Source organism: Symphalangus syndactylus, chromosome 9 (genome assembly GCF_028878055.3).
Source record: "Symphalangus syndactylus isolate Jambi chromosome 9, NHGRI_mSymSyn1-v2.1_pri, whole genome shotgun sequence".
Classification (NCBI taxonomy): Eukaryota; Metazoa; Chordata; class Mammalia; order Primates; family Hylobatidae; genus Symphalangus; species Symphalangus syndactylus.
In genome coordinates, this window is record NC_072431.2 from 126,590,380 (window position 1) to 126,615,270 (window position 24,891).

At 37.0% G+C, this 24,891-nt stretch overlaps 1 protein-coding gene across 12 annotated transcripts in view; it reads left to right on the forward strand.

Annotated features, from left to right (window-relative positions):
* The window catches only part of MPDZ (multiple PDZ domain crumbs cell polarity complex component), a 183,235-nt gene that overhangs the window by 134,166 nt on the left and 24,178 nt on the right, over positions 1-24,891 (forward strand). For 6 of the 12 annotated variants that reach the window (XM_055294247.2, XM_055294252.2, XM_055294251.2 and 3 more), the window contains 10 exons: positions 360-470; positions 4,439-4,537; positions 8,149-8,311; positions 10,143-10,339; positions 11,489-11,580; positions 12,141-12,231; positions 14,387-14,467; positions 22,513-22,605; positions 22,695-22,769; positions 23,896-24,070. In XM_055294247.2, coding sequence (XP_055150222.1) covers positions 360-470; positions 4,439-4,537; positions 8,149-8,311; positions 10,143-10,339; positions 11,489-11,580; positions 12,141-12,231; positions 14,387-14,467; positions 22,513-22,605; positions 22,695-22,769; positions 23,896-24,070 — 1,177 coding nt within the window. The remainder of the gene's footprint in view (positions 1-359; positions 471-4,438; positions 4,538-8,148; positions 8,312-10,142; positions 10,340-11,488; positions 11,581-12,140; positions 12,232-14,386; positions 14,468-22,512; positions 22,606-22,694; positions 22,770-23,895; positions 24,071-24,891) is intronic. The other 6 variants (XM_055294253.2, XM_055294255.2, XM_055294257.2 and 3 more) reach the window with 2 other exon arrangements.

Genomic DNA, 24,891 nt, shown 5'->3' on the forward strand with positions numbered 1-24,891 from the left:
CTTTCATGATGAAGACAGTGCTGCTAGATAGTTCCCTCATATAATTTCATTAATGATACTGATTTTTTAATTTGAAGGAGCAGCTGAACAATGTAAAGAGTGCAGAAGCAGAGCCTTCATTTCAATTGATTATGACTTCAACTGATTATTGGAGACAGAGATATGTGTCCAAAGCAAGGGACCACAAGTCTGCTGGACAGACAGAAAGTTCTGCAGCTTCACATGTAGTCTCAATTATTTTTGATATTAAAACAGATTTTCTAGGAGTCTAACCAAGTATCCCTAAAACTCCATATCCACACATTTTTTTTGTTGTTCTATAGATTCTTGAAATGTTAAGCTGAGGCCTTCCATTGCAGGTGGATGGAATGGACCTCAGAGATGCAAGCCATGAACAAGCTGTGGAAGCCATTCGGAAAGCAGGCAACCCTGTAGTCTTTATGGTACAGAGCATTATAAACAGACCAAGGGTAAGCGAACACAAAGGGCAAGGTAGGCATATCCAAACAGTGTTCAACTTGGAATCTAATGTAACAAGGGCCAAGTTGTCTGTATGAGCAAAGATAGTGATTTTTCAAATCTCAGAAGACTTGTTAGAAGTTTGTTTTGCTTTCCCAGAAATTGAGTTATCCTGGAAATCCCTTCCACCATGTTTAATAAAGATTTTTGAGATCTGTTGAATATACACAGAAGTAGATTTATCAGTATCTCTAGGTATCTAGATGGTTAATTATTAGTATTCATTTTAATCACAAAATATACAAGTTATTAAAAGGAATGTGGCATCATAATTCAGGTTAATGTCTAGTGATCTCTAGTGGAGCCCCTTAGAAACCAAAGAAATGACATTTTCTTGAAATGTATTCTCTAGACAGAATCTCCTACTTACGCAATCCCATAATCATCTGTGAGTGATCGTTCATGTATTTGTGTATCCCACTGAACGTTAAATTTGCACAGGGTAGATTTGGTTTGTTTACAAGTGATTTCATAATTGCTATACTCTAGCCGCAATCACTGTATAGCTCTTCATCACTGTATAGCTATTGGTGGACAGAAACCTACCAACCCATTTTGCCATCAGTCACCACAGGTAAAATAGCGTTAAAAAACATTTTAGAAAATGTAAGTTACATTTAATGAATGTTGTTAACAAAGATACAGAGCGAGGCTTTGGATTTCATATGACTTGATGCTGAAGATGAAAATTATGCCAAGAGTTTAAAACTGTTTTTTCAACTCCTTCTTTATGCCTCATGAAAAAAAAAATATTCACATGCAGCAGTTATTAAGTATTTTGGATTCACATACCCCTTGAAAGTTCTTTAGAAACATACACATCCATTCAAAAATTGCATACCATTTCCTAGATGTCCTGAAGCACTTACAGACTCCTTTTTTGGATTTAAGTTAACAACCCTCATCATAGTGATTCTCTTTGAATTTCCTGCTTACGAGTTTTTAGGGTTGGTTGTCTTTAAAACAAAAATATCAACATATGTGAGGGAAGTTGAAGGCATCATCTAAAACTTAAAATACTTAATTTTATCTGCAAAATATATTTAATTTTAACTTGTAAAGTTAAGAATTTAAGATATAAGGGCTCAGTTTAACCTGTGAAATTAAGAATTTAAGATGTTAAGGTTCAAATGATGAAAATAACCAACAGCTCTTTAGATGAGCTCTGTCAAAGTAACTTGTCAATATTCTATGCCATGGACTGTAAAGTGACCAGATTTATTTTATTGGCCCTTCCTTCTGTTGTGAAGACAGGTGTAACTCTGGTCTGGGTTTACTGTAAAGAGTGAATCTAGTAGTTTTTAATGTAAGCACTTCAACATCTGCAATTTTTAATCATTCGGTTGTTTATTGTTAGGTAATAATTATCCATTCAGAAAGAAAATTTGCCAAATGGTAGGGCTGCATCGTGCTGCATTCTTTACAAAGCTATTCCATTTGTTTAAATAACTATAAATCCTTTTACATTTGTTCCCATTTGTGTGTTAAACATAGACACAGCATAATAATGTTAAATGGGTGTTTAAGTTAAAGCTATTTTTTGTGTGTGTGGGTGGATTTTAGTCCTTTTTTTGTTTTATTTATAATTTACAACTTTTACATCATTTGGGACAATACTGTAAATTGCTGAATAGTGATTCTCAATATTGCTTTAAAAACTTAAAACTACAAATACTCCATTCAATGTCAGGCAAATTTTCCAATGAGCTGGGAAGATCTTGTCTCATACACCTGGAAAATACTCTTATTTTGCTCTCTGAGATATAATGATACCTGATTTTATAGCAATTGTTCCAGGATAAATCTTGTTATGAATGACATGTTTAGTCAAGTCATACTTATTTTGCTTTAGAAAATTAAAGTTAATTTTTGCATTTAAAATGAGATGTTTTGTTTCAATGATTTACTTCCTTATGGAAATAATTAGGTCTCCAGTAATCTAAAAGGAACAATCACAAATGCACATACTTATAATTGTGTTATCTGTAGATGTAGGATAAAGCTCCTAGGAAATCTTAAACATAAGCTGAAAAACCAGTGAGTTGCTTTGGCCCTTAGGCTCTTCAAGAATCAGAAATTTCCAGAACTAGCCCTGGTAATTTCACCAGTATGACCCTTCACAGAATTCAGTCTGACCACATTTTCTCACTGAAAGGGGGGCCCCATTTAAAATGGGCCAGAGAGTGTTGTCGTATCCGTTGTTAATATTTCTGCTTTTCTCAGCCCTTGGGACTATAAACAGAAGTTTCATCCTTGATTTTTTAATAAGAAATGGTCTGTTTCTAAATATCTTTTCCTAATAATAATCTACCGTTTCGTCTGCTGTGCCTATGCTGTACTTCTACACTTTGCTATCAGGGCCAAATTCTAATCCTGTAAGATCTGCAAATTAAAAAGAAAGCAAAAGTAATAAAAATTTAAAAACTAGAGCTTTCTTTAAATTTGTTGCTAGTTTTGTTTTCTAATGTTCTACAGAATTATACAGGACACTTGAAACCTGAAAGTCCAGTGTATGGCGATTAGAAATAATCTCCACCTTCCATAGCATTGAATTATTTTGCCTAGGATATATTTGTCACCTCTGCCTAGTCATTTCTTCCATGTTAATAAATGGTCATGTGCCTTGGTATTTGTGATCTTCTCTTTTGTAAAGCAGGAGTTGACATTTTAAACTGAAAAGCAGGGAGAAAGTTGAGATGAGCAGAAATGTCATTGTGCCCATTTCTTTTTCCTGTCTTCCCTCTGTAGGAAAAACATTGCAAGAAGAGCAGATTGAAAGGGTAATGTGGCATAAGCTTTAGTGCAGGCATACTGAGGATAGAGTTTTTCCAGAGTTTTCTCTCATACAGGGTGGTGTCACATGACAACCTCTCCCTATACTTGATGCCTGCCAGTGGGGCTTTTTTATAGAGAGAAGTAACACAAACATTTAATTGGAGCCAAAATGAATTTTAAATGTCTGCAATTTCCCCTGAAAGATATAGTCAATAAAAGAAAAAGATAGCGGGTGTGAAAAGAAGGAGAAGAATTTATTGTGCTAAGGAAATTACTTTTTTTTTTTAAACTATGAAAATGCTAAATTCTATCTGGCAGTCATCCTGGCTTTAATATGTATTTTCAACTCTAACAGTCTGGCTCAGGGCTTATTACTGGCAAGCCACAAAACCTCTGAGAAACACTCTAAGGCAGGACTTCAGATATTATCTAAAGCCTCATAAATTCTCCAGTAATATGGGCAATTTTATAGGAAATTTATTTAAAACATGAATCTCCATGTTTCTACCTCCACAAAAACTGGGCAGAAATAAAGAACACCACTCTACAGGAGTTCATTTTTTTAAATAAATTACTGTTTTTTTTTTTTTAAGTTAAAACATACAATTGCTCTGAAGCACTGTCAGTATCAAGTCAAAATATGGAAAGTTTTCTTACTAGGATGCAAAATAAAAGAACAATGAAGGTTATCAATGAACTAGCAGACCAGTTTATAATTTGCATTCTAGACAGATTATTAAAAAAAATTAGCTTTTAGATGTAAATAAAAAATTTTGTGGTTTTAATTTTGAACATGTTTACTGATATTCAAAAAACATGTATTAATATATAAGATGGGCAAAATATATGTGCCTCTGTTAATAATACTGAAGACATGGAGCAAAAATAAAAGAAATTTGGGATCAGTTTGACAGCTAGTTTCCTTCGTAGTTTGTGGCCTGATTTAGACTCAGGTATAGAGTCAGGTCATTAGAGACAAATCTTTAGTTCCAGACTGTTTTAAGATGTTGCTATTAATGACTGGATCTGATAGGATCTAGTTTCACACAGGCAGTTCTTTAAATCACTATGTACTTTGCTTTTAAAACTGAGTTGTTTTCAATACATTTCCTTTGCGTTCAGCGCCTCTTATGTTTCCTTTTAGAAATCCCCTTTGCCTTCCTTGCCGCACAACCTTTACCCTAAGTACAGCTTCAGCAGCACTAACCCATTTGCTGACTCTCTACAAATCAACGCCGACAAGGTTGGATTATGCCCATTGTCTTGCTGTTGGTTGCCTTTTGCAAATGTTTTGTTCTTTGTTACTACTGTGTCTTTGTCCCAGTTCACTATTTACTACATTTGGGCAGGGAAAAAAAAAAAAAAGCTGTTTGGAGTGGGCATGCAGATCTTTTCTTAAGCACATTTTCCTGCCAGAGAATATTAATTTTTATTGCTGAAATTAAATGGCCCTTCTGAAAAGGGAGAATCATGAGTCCAATGGCTTTCTTTCATTTTGGTGTGATTTAAAATTTCTGATATTTAAATTTTTGTTAGTTGCCAAATGTATGATACTTTCACACATAATTTCTTTAAAACCGTGTGTTGATTTAAATCCTTTTCAGACTTCTACAAGGTGATCATAAAAGCTCTTCCATGAGTTAATCACTGCACAAATAATTGTGTATGTGTACATGCAGGAGTCTGTTGAATATTCATGAAGCATGCCCATGTAATTGCCTGAATCAGGAAACGTAACTGTTTCAGTGCCCATAAATCTATACTTGGATCTTCTCATTTTCTGATGAAATTATAAAACCAATATCGAAACACAAATTTACAAGAATTTATATACCATAATTTGATCATGAAAAGGAAGAAAGCCGTCAACAATTTTTTTTCAGGAAACACTTTATGAATATTCATCAGACTTCCATGTTATTGTAATAAATACCATGTTATTGATATGGATAACCAAAGATGCTATATCTGAAGGAATATGTTTTCTATTGCTATAGGAATTACAGAATTCAAGTAGAATTATCTTCTATTGTTCCCCAACTAACCCTTTTGCTCCCACACCCTTTAAGGTTTGTGACAGTGTGGAATTTTCGTATGTGGGTGTGTTACAGTGTGCTTTATGTGTGTGCTGTACTTGATGTGTACATACACGGCATGGAGTGATTTCAAGTATACACTGCATTTTTGACAAGGAAGGCTGAACAATCTTTGTTAAAGAGCTACATTTTCATGAATAAATTTTAAAAAGTGTCACTAATGAGGCAGATACATGATCTTGATGAGAATGAGGGTGTCAGAGATATGAAAACATAACACCTGATTGCCCCTCAAGTAAATAGAGGCTTATATTGGTTTTATTAGTCAGGTAGGTTAGGGCACCATTTTGGTTTACTCACAGTATGAAAATGTTGTGCCTGAGATCCCAGACAGTTTTTCAGATAAGCAGGTTTTGTTTGTTTGTTCTTAAAATAACAGCTCAGAAAAATTATGCAGCAAGATGTATAAAATGTCATCTATAGATTTGTTAAAATTATGGGAAGTTTAAATTAGATTTTGTTCTACTTTTTAAAAATGGAATGGACTTAATCAATGCTTGATAACATTTTCTGTTGTTACAGAGAAGTAAATTTTTTTTAGCCAGAAAAATTCTAAAGTACATATCTTGCTCCTCTTTACGATGCTAATGAAACTTGATTGGATCAAATGAGGGTTTTGTGTATGTGTGTTTGTTCATTTTTATTGGTATATTTTAATTGAGATATTTATTGCACAGCATTTGGGAAGATAACAAGGGTTCCATTTACATTAGTAACTTTTATCTGTCCTATGACATATAGACTGAACATTTCAATATAGCAGATTTGGTAATCTGAGACTTACACCCTTAAATCTCTATCAGTCAGCTCTTTGCTTTGCCAGAAAATTGAGTGCTCTCTGAATCAACAAAGAAAGGTCCCATTCAGTCTCAAATAGTTGTAGTGTTACATATATTTTTAGGTATTCTAATTCTTGGCACCAATTAATAATTTCTAAGTATTTGTGCATGTTTATCATTTAATGTATCCTTATAAGAAGACAGTTTTTTTAAAAAAAATCTTAACATTTTTCTAGATATAAACATATATAATAAAATGGTGTATCAGAGAAATTCTTACATAGTAAAAAAGTAAAATAAAGATATTTAGGAAAACTATAGGTTCAAGGTATCAGGGACAACTTCATACCAAGGTTAGAACTTTAGCTGGATGTTCCTGACCTTTGAGTTAGGTACTGTCTTACTTATACAAGTTAGAGGAGACAACACGATGTAATGGAAAGTGCACTGGATTAACAGTTAAGCAAAAAGAAGTCTAGTACCACTGTTTAATTTGAAATAAAAACTTTCATTTCATGTAGCCTCAGGTTCAAAAGGTTTATTCATCTGCAAAATGAATAAAATGAACTCAGCGACTTAAAGACCTTTCAAACTCTAACATTCTGTTTGATCATCTATAACATTAGATAAGTGCAAAAGTAATTGGAGTTTTAATGGCAAAAACTGCAATTATTTTTGCAATATAAGAACTTGATGATGCCAAGTCTTTTTTTTTTTTTTTTTTTGAAATAGGACCTATGACCCTAAGTGACAGCCAGTATGCCATGCTTTGACTTTCTATTAAGGAGCCTCCTGTGTTTCCTCATTTATCTTGTGATCTGCCTTGGCAAGGGAAAGCTGGTGTTGTCCTTAAAACCATGCCTCTCACATCCAACTGTGTGCTCTGTGCTAACAAACTGGCTCCCTGGTAGACAAGCCTGCATGTATGATACTTGCTGTCCTGGATTTGTTTTTTTTTTTTTTTTTTTTTTTTTTTTTTTTGAGACGGAGTCTCGCTCTGTCGTCCAGGCTGGAGTGCAGTGGCACAATCTCAGCCTACTGCAAGCTCCGCCTCCTGGGTTCACGCCATTCTCCTGCCTGAGCCTCTCCGAGTAGCTGGGACTACAGTCGCCCGCCACCACGCCCGGCTAATTTTTTGTATTTTTAGTAGAGACGGGATTTCACTGTGGTCTCGATCTCCTGACCTCGTGATCCGCCCGCCTCGGCCTCCCAAAGTGCTGGGATTACAAGCGTGAGCCACCGCGCCCGGCCTACTGTCCTGGATTTGTTAAGAGAATCATATGGAGAGAGGATTCAGGTAGTAATAAATAATTATTTATATTTAGTCTCACTAATAAGCTTTGAAGGGCAACTTCTTTGTGAATTTTTTTTTTTCTTAAGTTTCTTGGCAGATTTTTCTAGATGCCTGAAATCTTACCCAGACCCAAAAGTTGTAACTTTTGAATGACATTTTTTTCTAGAAGGGAAAGTTTGTACAATTTTCTACCAAGTCATTTAAGCCTTCAAATTCATTAATTCATTGGCTTAAAATAGCAAATAAAAGTTTAGTGAATTATTCTCTGATACTACTTGGTTTAATATATTTAAACTTTACCTGAATCCCATCTAATATTTCATATCTATCTATCTGTATGTATACATAGATATATATGGAAATAAGAATATCATGTCAAAAACAAAGACTGGCTTTAAAATATCAAACAAATAATGGAAAGCTCATATATATGTGTATATATATAAAATATATAAAATATTTAACAATCTGAGCCTTCCATTATTTGTTAGATATTATATATATATGAGCTTTCCATTATTTGTTAAATATTTTATATATATGTTATATACATATATGAGCTTTCCATTATTTGTTAGATATTTTAAAGCCAGTCTTTGTTTTTGACAGTATACTCTTATTTCTTCTTCTTGAAGTTTTCTCCCTTAGACTGCACAAACCCACTGCATTCTTTTTGTTCCCACAGGCACCCAGTCAGTCAGAGTCAGAGCCAGAGAAGGCTCTGTTGTGCAGTGTGCCCCCACCCCCTCCTTCAGCCTTTGCAGAAATGGGTAGTGATCACACACAGTCATCTGCAAGCAAAATCTCACAAGATGTGGACAAAGAGGATGAGTTTGGTTACAGCTGGAGTAAGTTGTCTTTTTATGATGCGTTTAATTATAAGAGGTATTAAAATAGCTCTGAGTTTCTCAAGGATTTTGCCCTGGATAAATAAGTATGTTGCAGCTTTGTGATATATACTGCAATTCTGTGTGGGAAGAAATAGTGTTTGTTTTGCTTGAATACAGCATACATTCCTGAGGCATGAAATCATGCTCTTCCTTTCCTTTAAAAGTGCTGTTAAAGCTCACTCTGCCTTTTGTATGAGAATTAATAAGGACAGGGCACTCTCTCAGAAGCTAGTATTGGATCAGCTACTGTGTGTCTCGAACAAGTCACCACCCCTTTCTGGGCCTCAGATTCCTCATGTAAAATCTGGTTGTTGTTGATATCACACCTTGAACTTCTGGAGTATTTTCTATACCAGAATGGTGACATAGTATAATTGTGGAGATAAAAACTTTAGGCATTGACTAAGCTGTTTAACTGTCTCTAAGCTTTAGCCTAGTGGTTATCTCTCTTTTTAAAATGGAGTTCTCCCCTCAGGTTGCTGACATTCAATTAGATAGTGCCAAAAGAGTGCTAAGCACAGCGCCTGGCGCCCAGCAGTCTTTCATAGGCAGCTGTTATTAGGACCAATAGGGAGTCTCTGTTTTCTAAGGAAATACCATTTTGCAGGAAAATATTTAAAATTCAGCCCAAAGTTATCAATGTAATTGTTTTAAAAAGTTTTATTTTAAAAATCGAATTATTTCCTTTAAGAAAGCTGTAGTACATCTTTTTAGGAAGTACAGAACATAAAAGTTGTGCTGCTGTATTGTGGAAGGAGTCAGGAAATAGTTTATGAAATTGATGCTGTTAAGAATCAATGTAGAATGCATGTCATTAGCCCATTAGCCATATAGTAACATTTTCTAAGATGACTGGTAAAGTTTGCAGTTTTCTCAGTCTGTTCTCAGTGACACTAGAGCATATTGCTAACAATCAGTGTGGTCAGAATGTACTCTTGAGGAAAACGTGAACTGGAATGTTTCGGTTTTCTATTATGAAGCCACCCCAAAATGTAATGGCATAAAACAATAATTTATTATTAATCTATCAAAGGGCAGTGGGTGACTGGGCCCAACTGGGCTGGACTTCCAAGACAGCTCGTTCACATGGTTGGCAAGTAATGCTGGCTGTTGGCTGGTCGCTCATCTGTGGCTGTGCATTGGAGCACCTGCGTGAGGCCTCAGCCCTTTTAGATTAAAGAGGGTGCACAATAACCATCACCTCTTGAAGATGTGGGGTAGGAGATGTCAATGGTCTCATCTAATTAGGACGTGTGTCCCAAAGCTGGGATACATATATCAAGTTGTCCTGGCCTAATAGCTCTGTGCAATAAGAAAGCTCATTCTCTTCATTTTGCATAGATCTACCAAGCAACTGCCCAACATGATGTGATACACAATGTTGAAATTCCTATGGGAGAAAAGCTCCCACAGATCAGTGAACACAGATATTCTGGATGCCTTAGTTCTGTTCTCCTCTGCAAATGATCAAGTTTCTGGTTTAATCATAGTCTTTTGATAGTTTATAAATATGAATTACTTCTCTTTGGTATAACCACCCCAAGGTGAACTGATTAATCAGACATTGTGCTCTCTGCACCCTAGATGCAAAGAAATTCCTCAAAGTTTGTGTCCTCCAGGAAACCAGTCCTGATGCCCAAGTGGCTAGTCTATTTAGCTTTTAACTGACAAAGATTACATTTTGGTATAAAATCTGCCCTTTTGAGGTAAAACTAAATAGCTTCCCACAGTAAAGCATTTGACTGTAAATTAACTTTAAATGTGTATTTGTTGTTGTTGTTGTATGTAGAAAATATCAGAGGGCGTTATGGAACCCTAACAGGCGAGCTGCATATGATTGAACTGGAGAAAGGTCATAGTGGTTTGGGCCTAAGTCTTGCTGGGAACAAAGACCGATCCAGGATGAGTGTCTTCATAGTGGGGATTGATCCAAATGGAGCTGCAGGAAAAGATGGTCGATTGCAAATTGCAGATGAGCTTCTAGAGGTAAGTTTTTGTGGAAAACTTTAAATTTATTCTTGTTTTATAAGTGTAATGGAACCGTCAGTTTCCAGAAAATCACCCACACCTTATAGTGACTGAGAAAGCCATTGCTTGCTGAATAAAATAGTTGCATTGCAGCAAATCTGGCTCTAAACCAAATTTCTAAGTAGAGTCCATGTTCCCATTAACTTCCATTAAAAGGTCATGACTGTGTAGCACCAGAAACAATTTTTGCCCCAAGATAGTAATAAAGCTCACACTTCAAAAGCATTTGTTTTGTGTGCTGCATTTTTATTAGGAGTTTTTGAAAAGCCAAGTGACCAGTCATTCCCCAGAGGCTGACCCACTGGACATTCTGGAACTTGAATCACTAATGGGAGAAGTGATGAGGGTGAGGTGGGGTGGGGTCAAGGTTAAGGCTAAATAACAAGCAGTAACTCAGCCTGCCAAACAAAATAAATTTGTGGACCATACTTTATAGGGTTTAGAATTTTATGTGCTTGTGTTGTTTGTCCTTGCCCCTCCTGGGCTAGGATCCACATGATTTTATACTGCCTTTGTACTCTTCCCATGCTGAGTATGTTTCCCTGTAGACATGGGAGGCTCAGTCAGCAGTGGCTAAATGACCAAATGACCGAGCCAGTCATTTGCATTAGGCACTGTGCTGTTTAGGCACAGTTTGCTGCCTAAATCCTGAATCTACTCAGCATTTCTTCTCCCAGTGACCTATTTCCAGGGCTTTAGTTTTGAGACTAAGTGGGAAATATGACAGTAAGGAACTTCCCAGGATGGTCTTGCAGGTCACAAGTTTTTCCACAGAGCCCTCGTTTTGTGCAGAGCATGCTGGGAGCCCAGTGCCTGCCAGGAAATTTGCTGTCTACTCTCCTGAGGTTGGTCCAAGTGGTGCCTCTTTATCAGCAGTCTGTGGATGTCAGACTTCATTTGCATTATTTTAATGCTGGCTTTAAACATGAGCTATTCTTTATTCACCATGAAAAGTCAGATTCATGTTCTGGGGAGGAAAATATATAACATTTAATATAAAATATATTTTAAAGGAAGAAAAAATGTGCTTTTCATTAATGAGGAAGGGTGATAAAACTTTATGATACTAAGATTTCAGGCCCAACTAATGATATTTATTTCTCACAGATCAATGGTCAGATTTTATATGGAAGAAGTCATCAGAATGCCTCATCAATCATTAAATGTGCCCCTTCTAAAGTGAAAATAATTTTTATCAGGTGATCATTTTCTTTTGCTAGTTTACCAAATATTTTTGTTAGCATTTCTACTCTGAGTTCTTTTGAATGAAAAGAAAACATTTGTAGCCGAGTGTGGTGGCTCATGCCTATAATCTCAGCATTTTAGGAGGCTGAGGCGGGCGGATCACGAGGTCAGGAGATCGGGACCATCCTGGCTTACATGGCAAAACCCCGTCTCTACTAAAAAAAAAAAAAAAAAAAAAAAATACAAAAAATTAGCTGGGCGTGGTGGCACGCGCCTGTAGTCCCAGCTACTAGGGAGGCTGAGGCATGAGAATCACTTGAACCTGGGAGGCGGAGGTTGCAGTGAGCTGAGATTGTGCCACTACACTCCAGCCAGAGCAACAGAAAGAGACTCTGTCTCAAAAAAAAAAAAAAAAAAAAAAAAAAAGAAAAGAAAACATTTGTAAATTTGTAAGTGTCATAGTTCCAGGTTTTGGGAGTTAAATAATTTTCTCTAATAACCTTCTGATTCTTGAAGTAAGAGAATGAAAATAATATCATTATGTTATAATAGGTTGTTGCTTTTTTGCTTTTAGAAATAAAGATGCAGTGAATCAGATGGCTGTATGTCCTGGAAATGCAGTAGAACCTTTGCCTTCTAACTCAGAAAATCTTCAAAATAAGGAGGTATATGTAACTTATGTTTGTTTCTCTGGGAAGACTTGATTGATGTGAGCCTTATTAATTCAATCAACAATTACATAACACTTAGAGAGGGATATTAGAGGTAGATAAGTTATAGCCTTGGCCTTCAAGAAGTGTACATCCTAGTATAAGAAGACACTCATGGAAATAAGCACACCACTTATGTGAAGAGTACTTGTAGTCTGCCTAGGGAATAGTGAAGGTAGCAAAAGTGTTACCAGTTCTGCCTCTGAAAAGAAATTGAGGATAAAACTTTATAGGGAAGGTTACATATGAAGTGTATGTTGGAAGATTTGGGGGGCAAAAATGTTGCAAGCGAAGGGCATGGAGTGAGGAATGGCATGGAGACTTTGGCCAGTGCAGGAAGCTAAATTATAGAGCATCACTGAGCAATGAGGGGCAGGGAATGGGAGCTGGTGAGGAAAGGGTCAATGTTAAAGGGGACAGGGTCAGATCATGGGATACATTGATAGGCTAACATGTGCCAGCTTTGTCTTTGAGGCAGTGTGGAGCTCAAAGGATGAGAAATGTATAGTTAAAAATTTCTCTGGCAGTACTGTAGAGAAAAATCAGAGGTAGCAGGGGAGAGAAGTTAAGTTAGAGGAAGTAAGATAATTATTGGAATAATTCAGGGAATGGTTAACAAGGACCTGAACTAAAGCTGGAAGAGGGAATGGTTACATCAGATGTTTAAGACCCAAATTGGTAATACTTCATCCCCAACTAAATGTACTCATTGAGGAAAAATGAATGGTTGAAGATGTGTTTATCTAACATATTTTCTGAGTACTCTGCCTTATACTAGATATTGCTCTTTGGACTGGAGCATAAAACAGATAGGATATACAAGGTTTTCAGATATCTGACTTAGTGACATGAGGGATGGCTGTCTTTTACTGAATAGAAAATACAGAAAGATATTTGCAAAAATATGGTACATGCTGTTTGGGGCAGGTTAAGAATGAAGTGCCTGGTGGATAGCCTGGTAAAAATGTACATTGGGACATTTGGTCTCCAGTTTAGAGATGATTTCCTGTATATGCAGATTTGGCATTTCTTAGCCATGGAGGCTGAGATGCTTGCTACAGAGAGCATTTAGAGAGAAAGAGGGCCAAGGGCAGAATCGTGTGGTAGCAACAATAAGGAGGAATGCTAACAAAGAGATCAGAGACCACGAAGAACCGGGAGGGCATACGGCAGAGCAGCGGAGAAGAGTGTCCTTCAAGGGTACACTCCACAGCTCTACATGCTGCCATGTAACAAGAAGTGAGAAGATGAGTAGAAAGAGTCCCTTGGGTTTGATAACTAGGAGACTGTTAGTGGTTTTTGAGAAAGCAAATTATGGACAAGAAGTCAAGGAGAGGTGACAGAGAATTGGGAGAGTGGTTTTGTTTTGATTTAGGAAAGCTTTGGATACATGTGTATGATGAATAAAAGGAGTTAGTAGGGAATGAAAAGCTTAAAATTAGAGGAACTTTGGCGATTATCAATGGGGGTACCTGTAGGAAGAGAAACATTCTTTCCTAAATGAATATATAAACATAGAGCTTATGTATACATAAGATAGATGTACAAATCGTTGTCTCATTCTGGCTGCTCCTAACGTTCAACTAAGCCACGTGGTTTTTTAAGATAATTAGGTTATAAAGTAATATATTTTGTTTTCATATTAGTTGTACTAAATATGTCTCTTAAGGAAATGGGGTATTTTAATAACATTCCTTAAAGTTTTCGATTCACTTGATAACACAGTAAAGAATAACGAATGGTGTTTCTGCTGATGCTCTGTCACTGAGTTTCACCATTTGGTAGCTGGGCTGCCATCGGTTTTCATTATACAGTAAACCCAGGCAGTCTTCAAGCCACTTGGTCTATCTGTGCTCTCAACTGATTGCTGTCCAGTTACACCTCATAAGTATTTTGAAGAGAATATAATGTTCATAAATTCCATAGAATGTTAAAATAGCAAAAATGTGTTATAATAAATGTATTAAAATAGCAATAGTGTATTAAAATAAATAAACGTATTAAAATAATTTTATATAATGTATAAAATAATTTTGAATAAGTGGCCCTTATATTTAAACAAATCAAAATTCCTAACACTCAGTTGCCCTTTTTGTCATTCCTCTGTCAGACAGAGCCAACTGTTACTACTTCTGATGCAGCTGTGGACCTCAGTTCATTTAAAAATGTGCAACATCTGGAGCTTCCCAAGGTAAATCTGCTTTGAATTGGAATGAAATAATGTGAGTTCCTTTACATCAGTGTTCTAATTCACTGTGTTCTCAAAAGTGTGGTCTCCAGATTAACAGCATCAGCATCATCTGAGGTTTTGTTAGAATTGCAAACACTTGGGCCCACTCAAACTTATCTGCTGAATGAGAAACTCTAGGGTTGGGCCCAGAAGTTTGTGTTTTATTAGACCTGCCTTATGCACATTTAAGTTTGAAAATGACTGTGCTAACTGATACTTTATCAGGGGTCCAGCTTGCCCTTTTATAATTATTCCAAATTATGAAGTTTAGTTATCTGTCCATTGATTCCTTTACTGAGGTCCTGCTACGGAGGAAATAAAAATAAAGAAATAGAAGTTATAGTCTTGTCCTTTAAAAATAAGAAAGCTCATATATTTAGAAGTGAACTTCCGACTCAGGTGATTGCCTTAAAAAGGCAATTTGCTGAACAGACACCTATAAATGCATTTGGATGTTTCAGGTTCATGCAGGTAAGCAGGTGGACAATGGATGAGCATAAGTATAAGCTGAAAGAGCAGTGAAGTGCCCAGGAAGAAGAGGAAGGCAGGAGGTGGGGTGGGGAGGTCAGAGAATATTTATAGGAGATGCTGAAGACAGAAGGAAAGAGAGTGGTCCATATTACCACTCTCCAACCAGGAGGCAGTGCAGCATGATGCTTGAGAGCCTCGGCTCCAGAGTCATTCTGTCTGGGTTGAAACCTTGCTTCGTCAAGTACTTTCTTCACACATTGTATGATCGTTCTTTGCCTCAGTTTCCTCATTTGTAAATTGAAGATGATAATAGTACCTTTATCCTGGCACATGGTCAGCTTCTGTTTTCAGGGGGAAAAAATACCCTGATGATATTGATTTTTTTATTGCTGTTGTTTTTTACAGTAGATAACCATACACAAAAATGCATTGCTCTAGTCTTGTACTATACATATAAGAGAAGTCTTTATCATGGGCTATTTTTGTTGTGGTTAAAAAGAAGTTATTAAAGTCTTTTTACCTTTCTTTTTTTTTTTTTTTTTTTTTGAGACGGAGTCTCGCTCTGTCGCCCGGGCTGGAGTGCAGTGGCGCAATCTTGGTTCACTGCAAGCTCCGCCTCCCAGGTTCACATCATTCTCCTGCCTCAGCCTCCGGAGTAGCTGGGACTACAGGCGCCCGCCACTGCGCCTGGCTAATTTTTTGTATTTTTAGTAGAGACGGGGTTTCACCATGGTCTCAATCTCCTGACCTCGTCATCCACCCGCCTCGGCCTCCCAAAGTGCTGGGATTACAGGCATGAGCCACCGCACCCGGCTAAGTCTTTTTACCTTTCTATCAAGAAGTCCATACACTTCAGTTTGAGAATCCCTCATTCTATTGCCATTTAAGAGAGATGACATCTTCCTCTTTCCCTTTCTGATTTCTGCTCTTAGTTTCTTTTCCTCCTAAATCCTGAAGTAAGAGTTTATAATATTTAATAGTGCAGTCATTTCCCTATAATTTTTTAATTATGAAACATTTAAATGTATGTTGAATACTTTATAATGAATGATTTTTTTAAAAATCTGTTTATGGTGATCTTTAGAAAAGTCCAAAATTAGATAATTTTTAAATATCCTTTCATGGTATTGATTTTAATTTATCATCTAAGGCTTAGTATATTCTAGGATATAATGACTGCCCAGGAAATGTTTGTGGAATGAACATGTTAGATGAATAAAGAGCAGCATACTGTAATGGTTGGGAGCACAGACTTAAAGCCAGACCACCTGGGTCAGAGACCGAGATTTGCCACTCACTATCTATGAGACTGTGACTTTGAACATGTTTCTTAACCAGTACATAGTAGTTTTGCCTTTTGAAAATGGACTTAATAATTGTCCAACTTACCTCATAGACTTGTAGTGAGAATTAAGTATATATTGTGAAAACTAAATATACATATGTACAGTTTCCAGCACCTGGCACACATATACAAGTATTGGTTGCTGTTATTATTGTTTTAATAATTAGGAATGAATAAGCTGGTAGAGTTGCCTGATGGCTACCTGTCACTGATTTTCTCTGATGTTTTCTATTTCCACATCAGGCTACCTGATTAAGGTGCTTGATAGATGTTCATAGCATCTTAATCCCCTACTCAGAACTTCCCAAAGACGTTCATTTCCAAACAGATATATTCAAGTTCTTTGGCTGGGCATTTAGCAATGTGGACAGAAGCCTGTGCTGGATGGGTGGACAGAAGCCTGTGCTGTCTGTCAGAAGCCCTTCTCACATCCTGAGTGATCGCCTATAAATCACTTAATCCCATTGGTCCTCACTTTCTTCTTCTGTAAATGGGGCTGCCTGTATTAAGGGTTATTGTTGGGATTGGATGAGCTAATGAGCAAGGTTCCTTCATTCTGCGGTATAAAAGCTGGTTTCTGCCTTTCGCCTCCTTTTTTATTTATTCAGCAGTTGTCTATTATGTGTACTTCCCTTTCTAAATTAGATGCTATTGAGGAATGCAAGACCTTGGAGACCCTCAATGTATTGCCCACTGAGAGCTTCCATTTATATGTAGATTTCAAACAAATCTAAAGCTCAGGTAGCTAGAATGTATTTATTGATGAAAGCCAAAGTAAGTAAGGGGAACATACAAGAATCTTTTAAAAGTAGCTAGACAGAAGAGGCAATTAACCATGATTTTAATGATTTTAAGTGTGGGCTTTGGAGTCACTTAACTTCTCTGGGCAATAGGCAAGCCATTTGTTCCATGGTGAGCAGGTATATGCAAAGCAACCTCCAAAGACTGAGGGAGCTGGGATTCTGAAGAAAGAGGCTGACAAATCAAGCTTATCGGAAAGAAATACTTAATAGGGACTTCACGTACAGAAGCCATGTTGCTGGTGGCCACAAGACAGTGGATCCCAGCATCCACCCTTTAGAAAGTATTCTTTACATAGCAGGGATAAAGACATGTAGCTGGTCACGTCTCAGAGTTTCTTGCTGAAACTTGTTATCAGTGGAGAGGTTAGGTAAACATCTTTATGAAGGATTACCTATGCTACAGGGCTCGCTACAGAACACCTTGGTATGCAGGAGTCAAACATTGGTCACCATGGCGGTTTCACTTCAAGGTGATGTCACTCCTGCCATAGAACAGGCTGTTTTTCTGTACCGTTTGACTTGTCTGGGTCTCACTTTCCTCATGAGATGAGGAAAATCCCTTTATAATAGAGATACTATTGGAAGGATTAAATGAAAGAATTTATACGAAGTGCTTACCACAGTGTGAGTTATTATAATTATTTTTGTTAATACTTCTAACCATGAATTTCTGAGTTCCCCATAGAATATATCCTTGAACACATCTCTTGAGGAAGCCATTGTTACAAATGATGTTGAGTGACATATTACACTAAGCCTGGCACTCCTAACCCCATTATTACATGGCTCTAGGAGTAAAAATTAAGCAAAGAAGGGAGAAAGAAACAGCTTCTAACACTCATGAATCAGCTGAAATCTTTTGTCATTTTTACTATCCTATTTCAAGGCTTTCACCACATAAAATTGTATGGATATGAAACACAGCTTTGACAATCATAGAAGGCTACTACCTGCTTTGATGTACGGGTACTTTCCTAGTGCAAACTGTGCCAAAAATAAATCTTTAATCAAAAATGTTTTCTGATCAATTGAATTTGCATTTCAGTCAGCTACTATGAGTTTAGATTCTATGTATGAATATATTTTTAAATTATAGTTAGTTATTTGACAAAGTAATTTAATGGTAATGTAACATTTGTTCATTATGTTATTTACCTCTTAGCAACCCTGTGACCTTGCTATTATTTTCTCCACTTTGAACTGTTCCCATAACTCCAAATAGTAGAGCTGGAATTGAACTCTGGTCTTCTGCCTCCAAGTCCCATTTCCCATCCATTACCTGTTTCAACTTGCTACTGGACCCCATCTGCCTTTCTAAAATGCCTGTATGTTCCTTCTAGGAATCCTGTACTTCAGTCAAACTGATTTGAATCAAAAGCTCATGGAGAAGGTTTTGAGAATTTATCCCTGTTTGCCTTGGTTTATATCACTTGGTCTTTCTGATTTCTTTTAACTTATGTAAATCCTACATACACTAAAGATCCAACTTAAATCTCACCTCTGTTTATTTTGAAATATTACTTCAATATTCTGGCTTATATAGTGCTTACTATTAATATTTTCATTTTATTTGTCACTTAACCATGTTTGACCCTAGAGCTTGTCTCCTGTGATGAACTTTGATGTGGGTATCTTTTCTGTACATCTAAAACACACACATGTTGAGAGAAGAAATTCTCACTTTTTTTTCCATTACTTAGTGTCATCGACGTAGTTCAGACTGAGTAGGTATCTGCGAAGGAAGAATGAATGAACAGTTATGTGCTGTACATGCATAAGGGGAAAAATGTTGAGATCAGGAGAGTCAGGAAGAGAATGATTTTTGCACTGTCTAAAAGTGGGAGCTCTAATAACAGCTCATTTCTAGTTCTGTTTTGACTCCTTAGAAACTCTTGACAACTCAGTTATCCATTTTTAATCTTTTATATTTTTAAAAAATGGGAAAATAGAAGTATAAACAGAAAGCTCTCATACATAGAATCTAAACTCATAGTAGCTGACTGAAATGCAAATTCAATTGATCAGAAAACATTTTTGATTAAAGATTTATTTTTGGCACAGTTTGCACTAGGAAAGTACCCGTACATCAAAGCAGGTAGTAGCCTTCTATGATTGTCAAAGCTGTGTTTCATATCCATACAATTTTATGTGGTGAAAGCCTTGAAATATGATGAAGAGTTTTTCTTCTTTTGAATTTTAAAGAAGCTTCTACCTTCAAGATAACTCTCCAAATAATATTAAATTGTTTAGCTTAATTCCACTTTTCTTGTTGACTCTTTTCTAGCTGTTTAATTATACAAATCATTGTTCAAAAATATATTTCCTTGGAGCCAGGCACAGTGGCACATGCCTGTAGTCCCAGCTATTTGGGAGGCTGAGGTGGGAATTCAAGACCAGCCTGGGAAATATAGCAAGACCCCATCTCTAAAAAACGTTTAAAGTAATATTTTAAATCAGAAAAAAACCCACAAAAATATATTTCCTTAATTTGTTTTCTATTCCCTGTGTGGTAGTGTTTTAATAACTAGCCCCAAGCAGAGTATCTCAGATCTCTTCTTACTAAGGACTATATGCACTCGGGTAAAAGTAAGTTGGAAAGTTGAGCAGTTAGATAAAAAATTGCACATTCATATGCTGTTATCCTTTCTTATGTGTCGTCCTGTTTTTCTTTTTCTTTTCTTTTTATTTATTTTTATTTATTTATTTATTTTTGAGACTGAGTCTCACTCTGTCACCCAGGCTGGAATGCAGTGGTGTGATCTCGGCTCACTGCATCCTCCACCTCCTGGGTTCAAGCGATTTTCCTGTATCAGCCTCCTGAGTAGCTGGGATTACAGGTGTGCACCACCATGCCTGGCTAACTTTTGTACTTTAATTAGAGATGGGGTGTCGCCGTGTTGGCCAGGCTGGTCTTGAACTTCTGACCTCAGGTGATCCACCTGCCTCAGCCTCCCAAAGTGCTGGGATTATAGGTCTGAGCCACCATGCCCAGCCTCATCCTGCTTTTCTGATATCAATAAATTGTTTGTTGATGTGTATATAGTTCTTTTTGTAGTATTCTAGTTGAGGTTGGGCATATTATACATGCAGATTTGTAGCTTATTGTTTCTTTTAGGACTCCTCTTATTGCAAATAACAAAAAAATTAACTAATTCCATCAGGTTTCATCAAGGAAGAGGATTTATGGACTCAGGTCAGCAACCTTCAAGGGTAGTTGGTCCTGTGACTGAATAGTGTCATCAAGAGCCCATTTTTTTCCTTGTCTGTGTGACACTGTGCCATTCAGTGTCAGCTTTATCCCAAGGCTTGTCTTTCTCATGGTTTTAGAATGGCTGCCAGCCATAGTTGGGCCATGTGCTACCTCTTTTACATGTATCTTGGGGGAAGGGAGAGAATGGCTGTTCAAGCCTTCTGAGCAAAAGTTCCAAGATTCATCCTAATTGAATCAGTTCAGATCATGTGTCTACTTTTGAGCCAGGGACTGTGACCATGGGACTGTAATTGTAGAATTGACTTCAGTTGTTCAAACCCCATTCTTGGAGCTCCTTAAGTTTTGCTATGTAACAAATTACCACCAAACTTCACAACTTAAACAGCAGGCATTTATGGTCTCACAGTTTCTATGGGTTAGGAATTTCAGAGCATTTTAGCTGGGGGGTCTGCTCAGAATCTCTTGTCCAATTGCCGACACATTGCCAGCTATGGCTACGGTCATCTCAAGATTTGACTGGGCTGGACATTGCTTCCAAGATGATTTACCCAAATGGCTGCTGGCAATAAGCCTTATTTCTTCTAAATGGGGCTGCTTGAGTTTTCTTAGGACAATGGCAGCTGGCATCTTGCAGAGCAAGGTATCCAAGAGAGACAGCAAGGAGGAAGTCCCTTTGCCTTTTTTGACCTAGCTATGAAGTTATACACCATTACTTCTGCTGTATTCTCTTTGTGAGAATCAAGTCACTAAGTCTAGCCCATGCTTTTAGGTTCCTTCTTGAAGGGAGAAGTATCAAAGAATTTCTGCTCATATTTTTAATCTACAGCCTGAAACATGGTGAGGGAAGAAGGTGGGAGAGAGAATATGGAGGTGGGGGAGAGAGAGGAGTGGGTGGGAAGGCTAGATATTCTAAATCAATTTTTATAGAGGAGTAAGATGGGAAGCAGTATTAGGTAAACAATCAGCAAATACCCACTGTACCAATAAAGTACTTTCGTGGCTGTTCTGTGACAAGTACTATTATTCCATTTTGTAGATAAGAAAATCTAGATTTCGTAGGTAAGAAAATTGAGGATTAGAGGCATTAAGTGGCATACCCAAATTTCTATAGTTAGGTAGAAGGTAAAGTCAGTTCTGCTCACTCTAAAGGTACACCTTACTCTGGCAGATAGATGTGACTGATTGCCTGGAAAGAGAGAGGTAGTAGAGAGATGGTCAGTGACAGTTTCAAACTCATCAGGCATTAATAATCTACCTCAGAAGAGCCACATGTTGATAATCTTTAAAATGATGTTGAAACCTACCTTGATGTCACAGCCATGACCATAAACATCTCTGATGGCACATTTAACTTGTGTGTATATTTCAGAGAAACCATGTCAAGATTCCCTTTTCTCTTCTTTGCTTTTTGTAACTTTTCTCTGGAGAAAAAATTAGAAGGTTGCTAGCTCTAGCAATGAAAATGTTAAAAACTCTACTTTAATTTTATTAAAATAAACATTAAAGCTAAAAGCCAATATTTCTGAACATTTGGTTTTGATAAAGGGAAATGTGGAAAATGTAGCAAAGTAGGTGTAGCTCCCCAGCCTTGGCAGGTTCTAGGAGCTTGTCTTGGGACTGAGAGTCATTTTCAGTCTGCAGCAGATTGAAATGCTGTTCTGTGGAGAAACAACTCTGAGTGTCCAGCCCCCTAAAGGACAGATTCTGCATCAGTAATGGCAGACTGCCTGCTAAAGGAAGAAGAGGGGCAGAAAAGAATGAAGGGGCTAGACCCTGTTGTTATTTCCAAGCGAGAGTCCAGAGAAGAAGCGGGATTCTTTGGTTGGTTTTGAATGACCTTTTCAGTCATTAGACAAAATTTGTAAATGCTGAATGTTTTGGTTGAATTATTGAATGTATTTTTGCTGTCTAGATGTTTTGCTAAAGTTACGAAAGATGTCAGACATATGGGAAGAGTGAAAACACTTGAATGTTTGATGGAGGAAAATTTATTCTCATTAGGAAAATTTGAAAGTTTAAGAAAAGACAAGATTTCTAAGATCTTAGATTTAAGGTCTAAGGTCTTAGATTTCTGGACTTCAGAAGAGTTTTAATTGCTTTTCTTACCCTTGGTATCCATTTGGATAAAATTAATCTGTTTCAAGTCTTCTGAGCATTTTTGTTTTTACTTTTCTAGGATCAGGGGGGTTTGGGTATTGCTATCAGCGAAGAAGATACTCTCCGTGGAGTCATCATAAAGAGCTTAACAGAGCATGGGGTAGCAGCCACGGTGAGGCTTACCTTTCTTGCTGTCATTAAGTAGTTGGGGAGGGAATTACTTTTGGAATATCACTCAAATTCTTCTACGTTTCCATTTAGGATGGACGACTCAAAGTCGGAGATCAGATATTGGCTGTAGATGATGAAATTGTTGTTGGTTACCCTGTTGAAAAGGTGATTTTCCAAAATAAAGTAAATGGTAATGTGGGCCCATCCTTGGGCATCATTAAAGTGTTTGTGTCTGCAATCATGGGGAATTAGGGTTATGTAGCTGTATTAGACATGTTCTTAAGGAAAAGAAAAGATTATTCAGAAGTTCTTCAGTTTCTATTTTTTATTTTCCAGTTGGTGTTAAGGTATTTTTCATTGCCACACAAATTATTCGGTATTCACTGGGCATTTTTGATAAATATTTCCATTTTTTCCTTAGGAAAACATTAAACTCCTTAACAGTGACTGTTAGTGCCAAAATATTTTTTAATGAATGTTTGCTGTTATAAATATCCACTGTGTATACTACTTTATAAACAGATTGTAAGACTCAACCATTAAATATATAACTTTTATTAGGGTTAAACATATCTTGTACTTGAGTTTCCTCTCCTCAAAAGAGATCTTAATACTTATTTGGTATCTCATTTGAGGCCTTTTATTTATAAGTGCCAGAAAAAAGCTTTGTTTCCTTGAAATATGGTATGCTTTTTCTTTCTTATAGTGAGGGAGAACCATATAACTGTTATCATTTCTTCATTGTCCAGCTAGAAGCTTAAAGTTACTTTTTAAAAATTCAGTTTTTAGTAAGTATTTAGGCCAGATCCTTTAACCTGTAAATCTATGTTTTAACTTTTCATTTGCCTTGACTTTTTTGTTGTATACTTTTCTTATTGTGCTTCTAACATGTGTGTTTCTATTTTATTAAAACTGTTTGTGTAAGCTGCTTCTATAGAATCAGGAAGTAGGTAAAATAACCCATGTATCTTCTAGGGTTGTAGGCATTCAGAAAAATGGATGAGATTAGAGATGTAAAAAGTTGAAAGTCTTATATAAGGAAAAATCTGGTCAGAGCTAGACTTAGAGTAGAAATTAACCATGGCCCTCGTCTACATCAGGCATTTGGAAAAGCTAGAGAGAAACTAGAGCCATTTCTTTCTTTACCCAAGTCCTGACAAAGAAATAATTTGCATCTGTCCCTCCCCTTAACCATAGAGAGAATTAGATTCCATTGATAATGGTGACTCATTGGTATGTCTACTAATTCAGCTTTGAATTTTGTTTCTCTTCCACACGTAAACCCTGCCAGTTTATTAGCCTTCTGAAGACAGCAAAGACAACGGTAAAACTTACCATCCATGCTGAGAATCCAGATTCCCAGGCTGTTCCTTCAGCAGCTGGTGCAGCCAGTGGAGAAAAAAAGAACAGCTCCCAGTCTCTGATGGTCCCACAGTCTGGCTCCCCGGAACCGGAGTCCATCCGAAGTAAGGCCTCTGGGCTCAAGAGAGTCCTGCACATATGGAACACCTGAACTCAGCAGAGGGTTTCTGCTTGGGAGCCAGCTGCCTGCCTGTGGCTCACTGTTTGGAAGGTTGTAGTCAGGGAGCCCTATGGTGAGGGCAGGGTATAAAGAGAGGACTTCTGGATAAAGAGTACTGGACTGTTAGGCAGGCAATGTATGTGCTGCTCTACATTAGGCAGCTGTAGCATCTTAGGAAACCTACCCACTCAAAGCCTCAGCTTCTTCATCTCTAAAACAAGGGAATAGTATTCTTTGCTTTCCAAAAATATATTGCTAAGGGCAGCTTGATTCCAGGCGTCTAACTAATGAATTAGAAATATCATTTTGTAGATTCTTTTTTTAAACTGGGAAAGTAATTTAACTTCTCTAAGCCTCAGCTTTCTTATCTGTAGAATGGATGTGCAATTATCCTATTTCATAGGTGGGATCAGTACTGCCTGCCACTATAAGAAACTCTTTAGTGATTGCCATTGATCTACGGATCTGAGTTCTATGCTTTAGGTGTAATAGGGGGTCCTGTCATAATGGAAATGGGTTTAGGTTAAGTGAACCATAGGGTGACACTTTAATGTGTCATTGCGCTTCCAGTCAAGTATATGGAGGTACATTATTCCTTTGAGTTAACTTTTTGAGAAAGAATACACTGGTGTGTAATAAAACAGTAAGTTTCAAGCTCTGCAGCATCAAAACTTAAAAAAAAAATAAGGCATTGGCTTTTTCTGTAATGGGGGGTGGAGGGGAGAAATTTCTTTTGGCCTCCAAACTGTTCTTTTAACAGTTTTT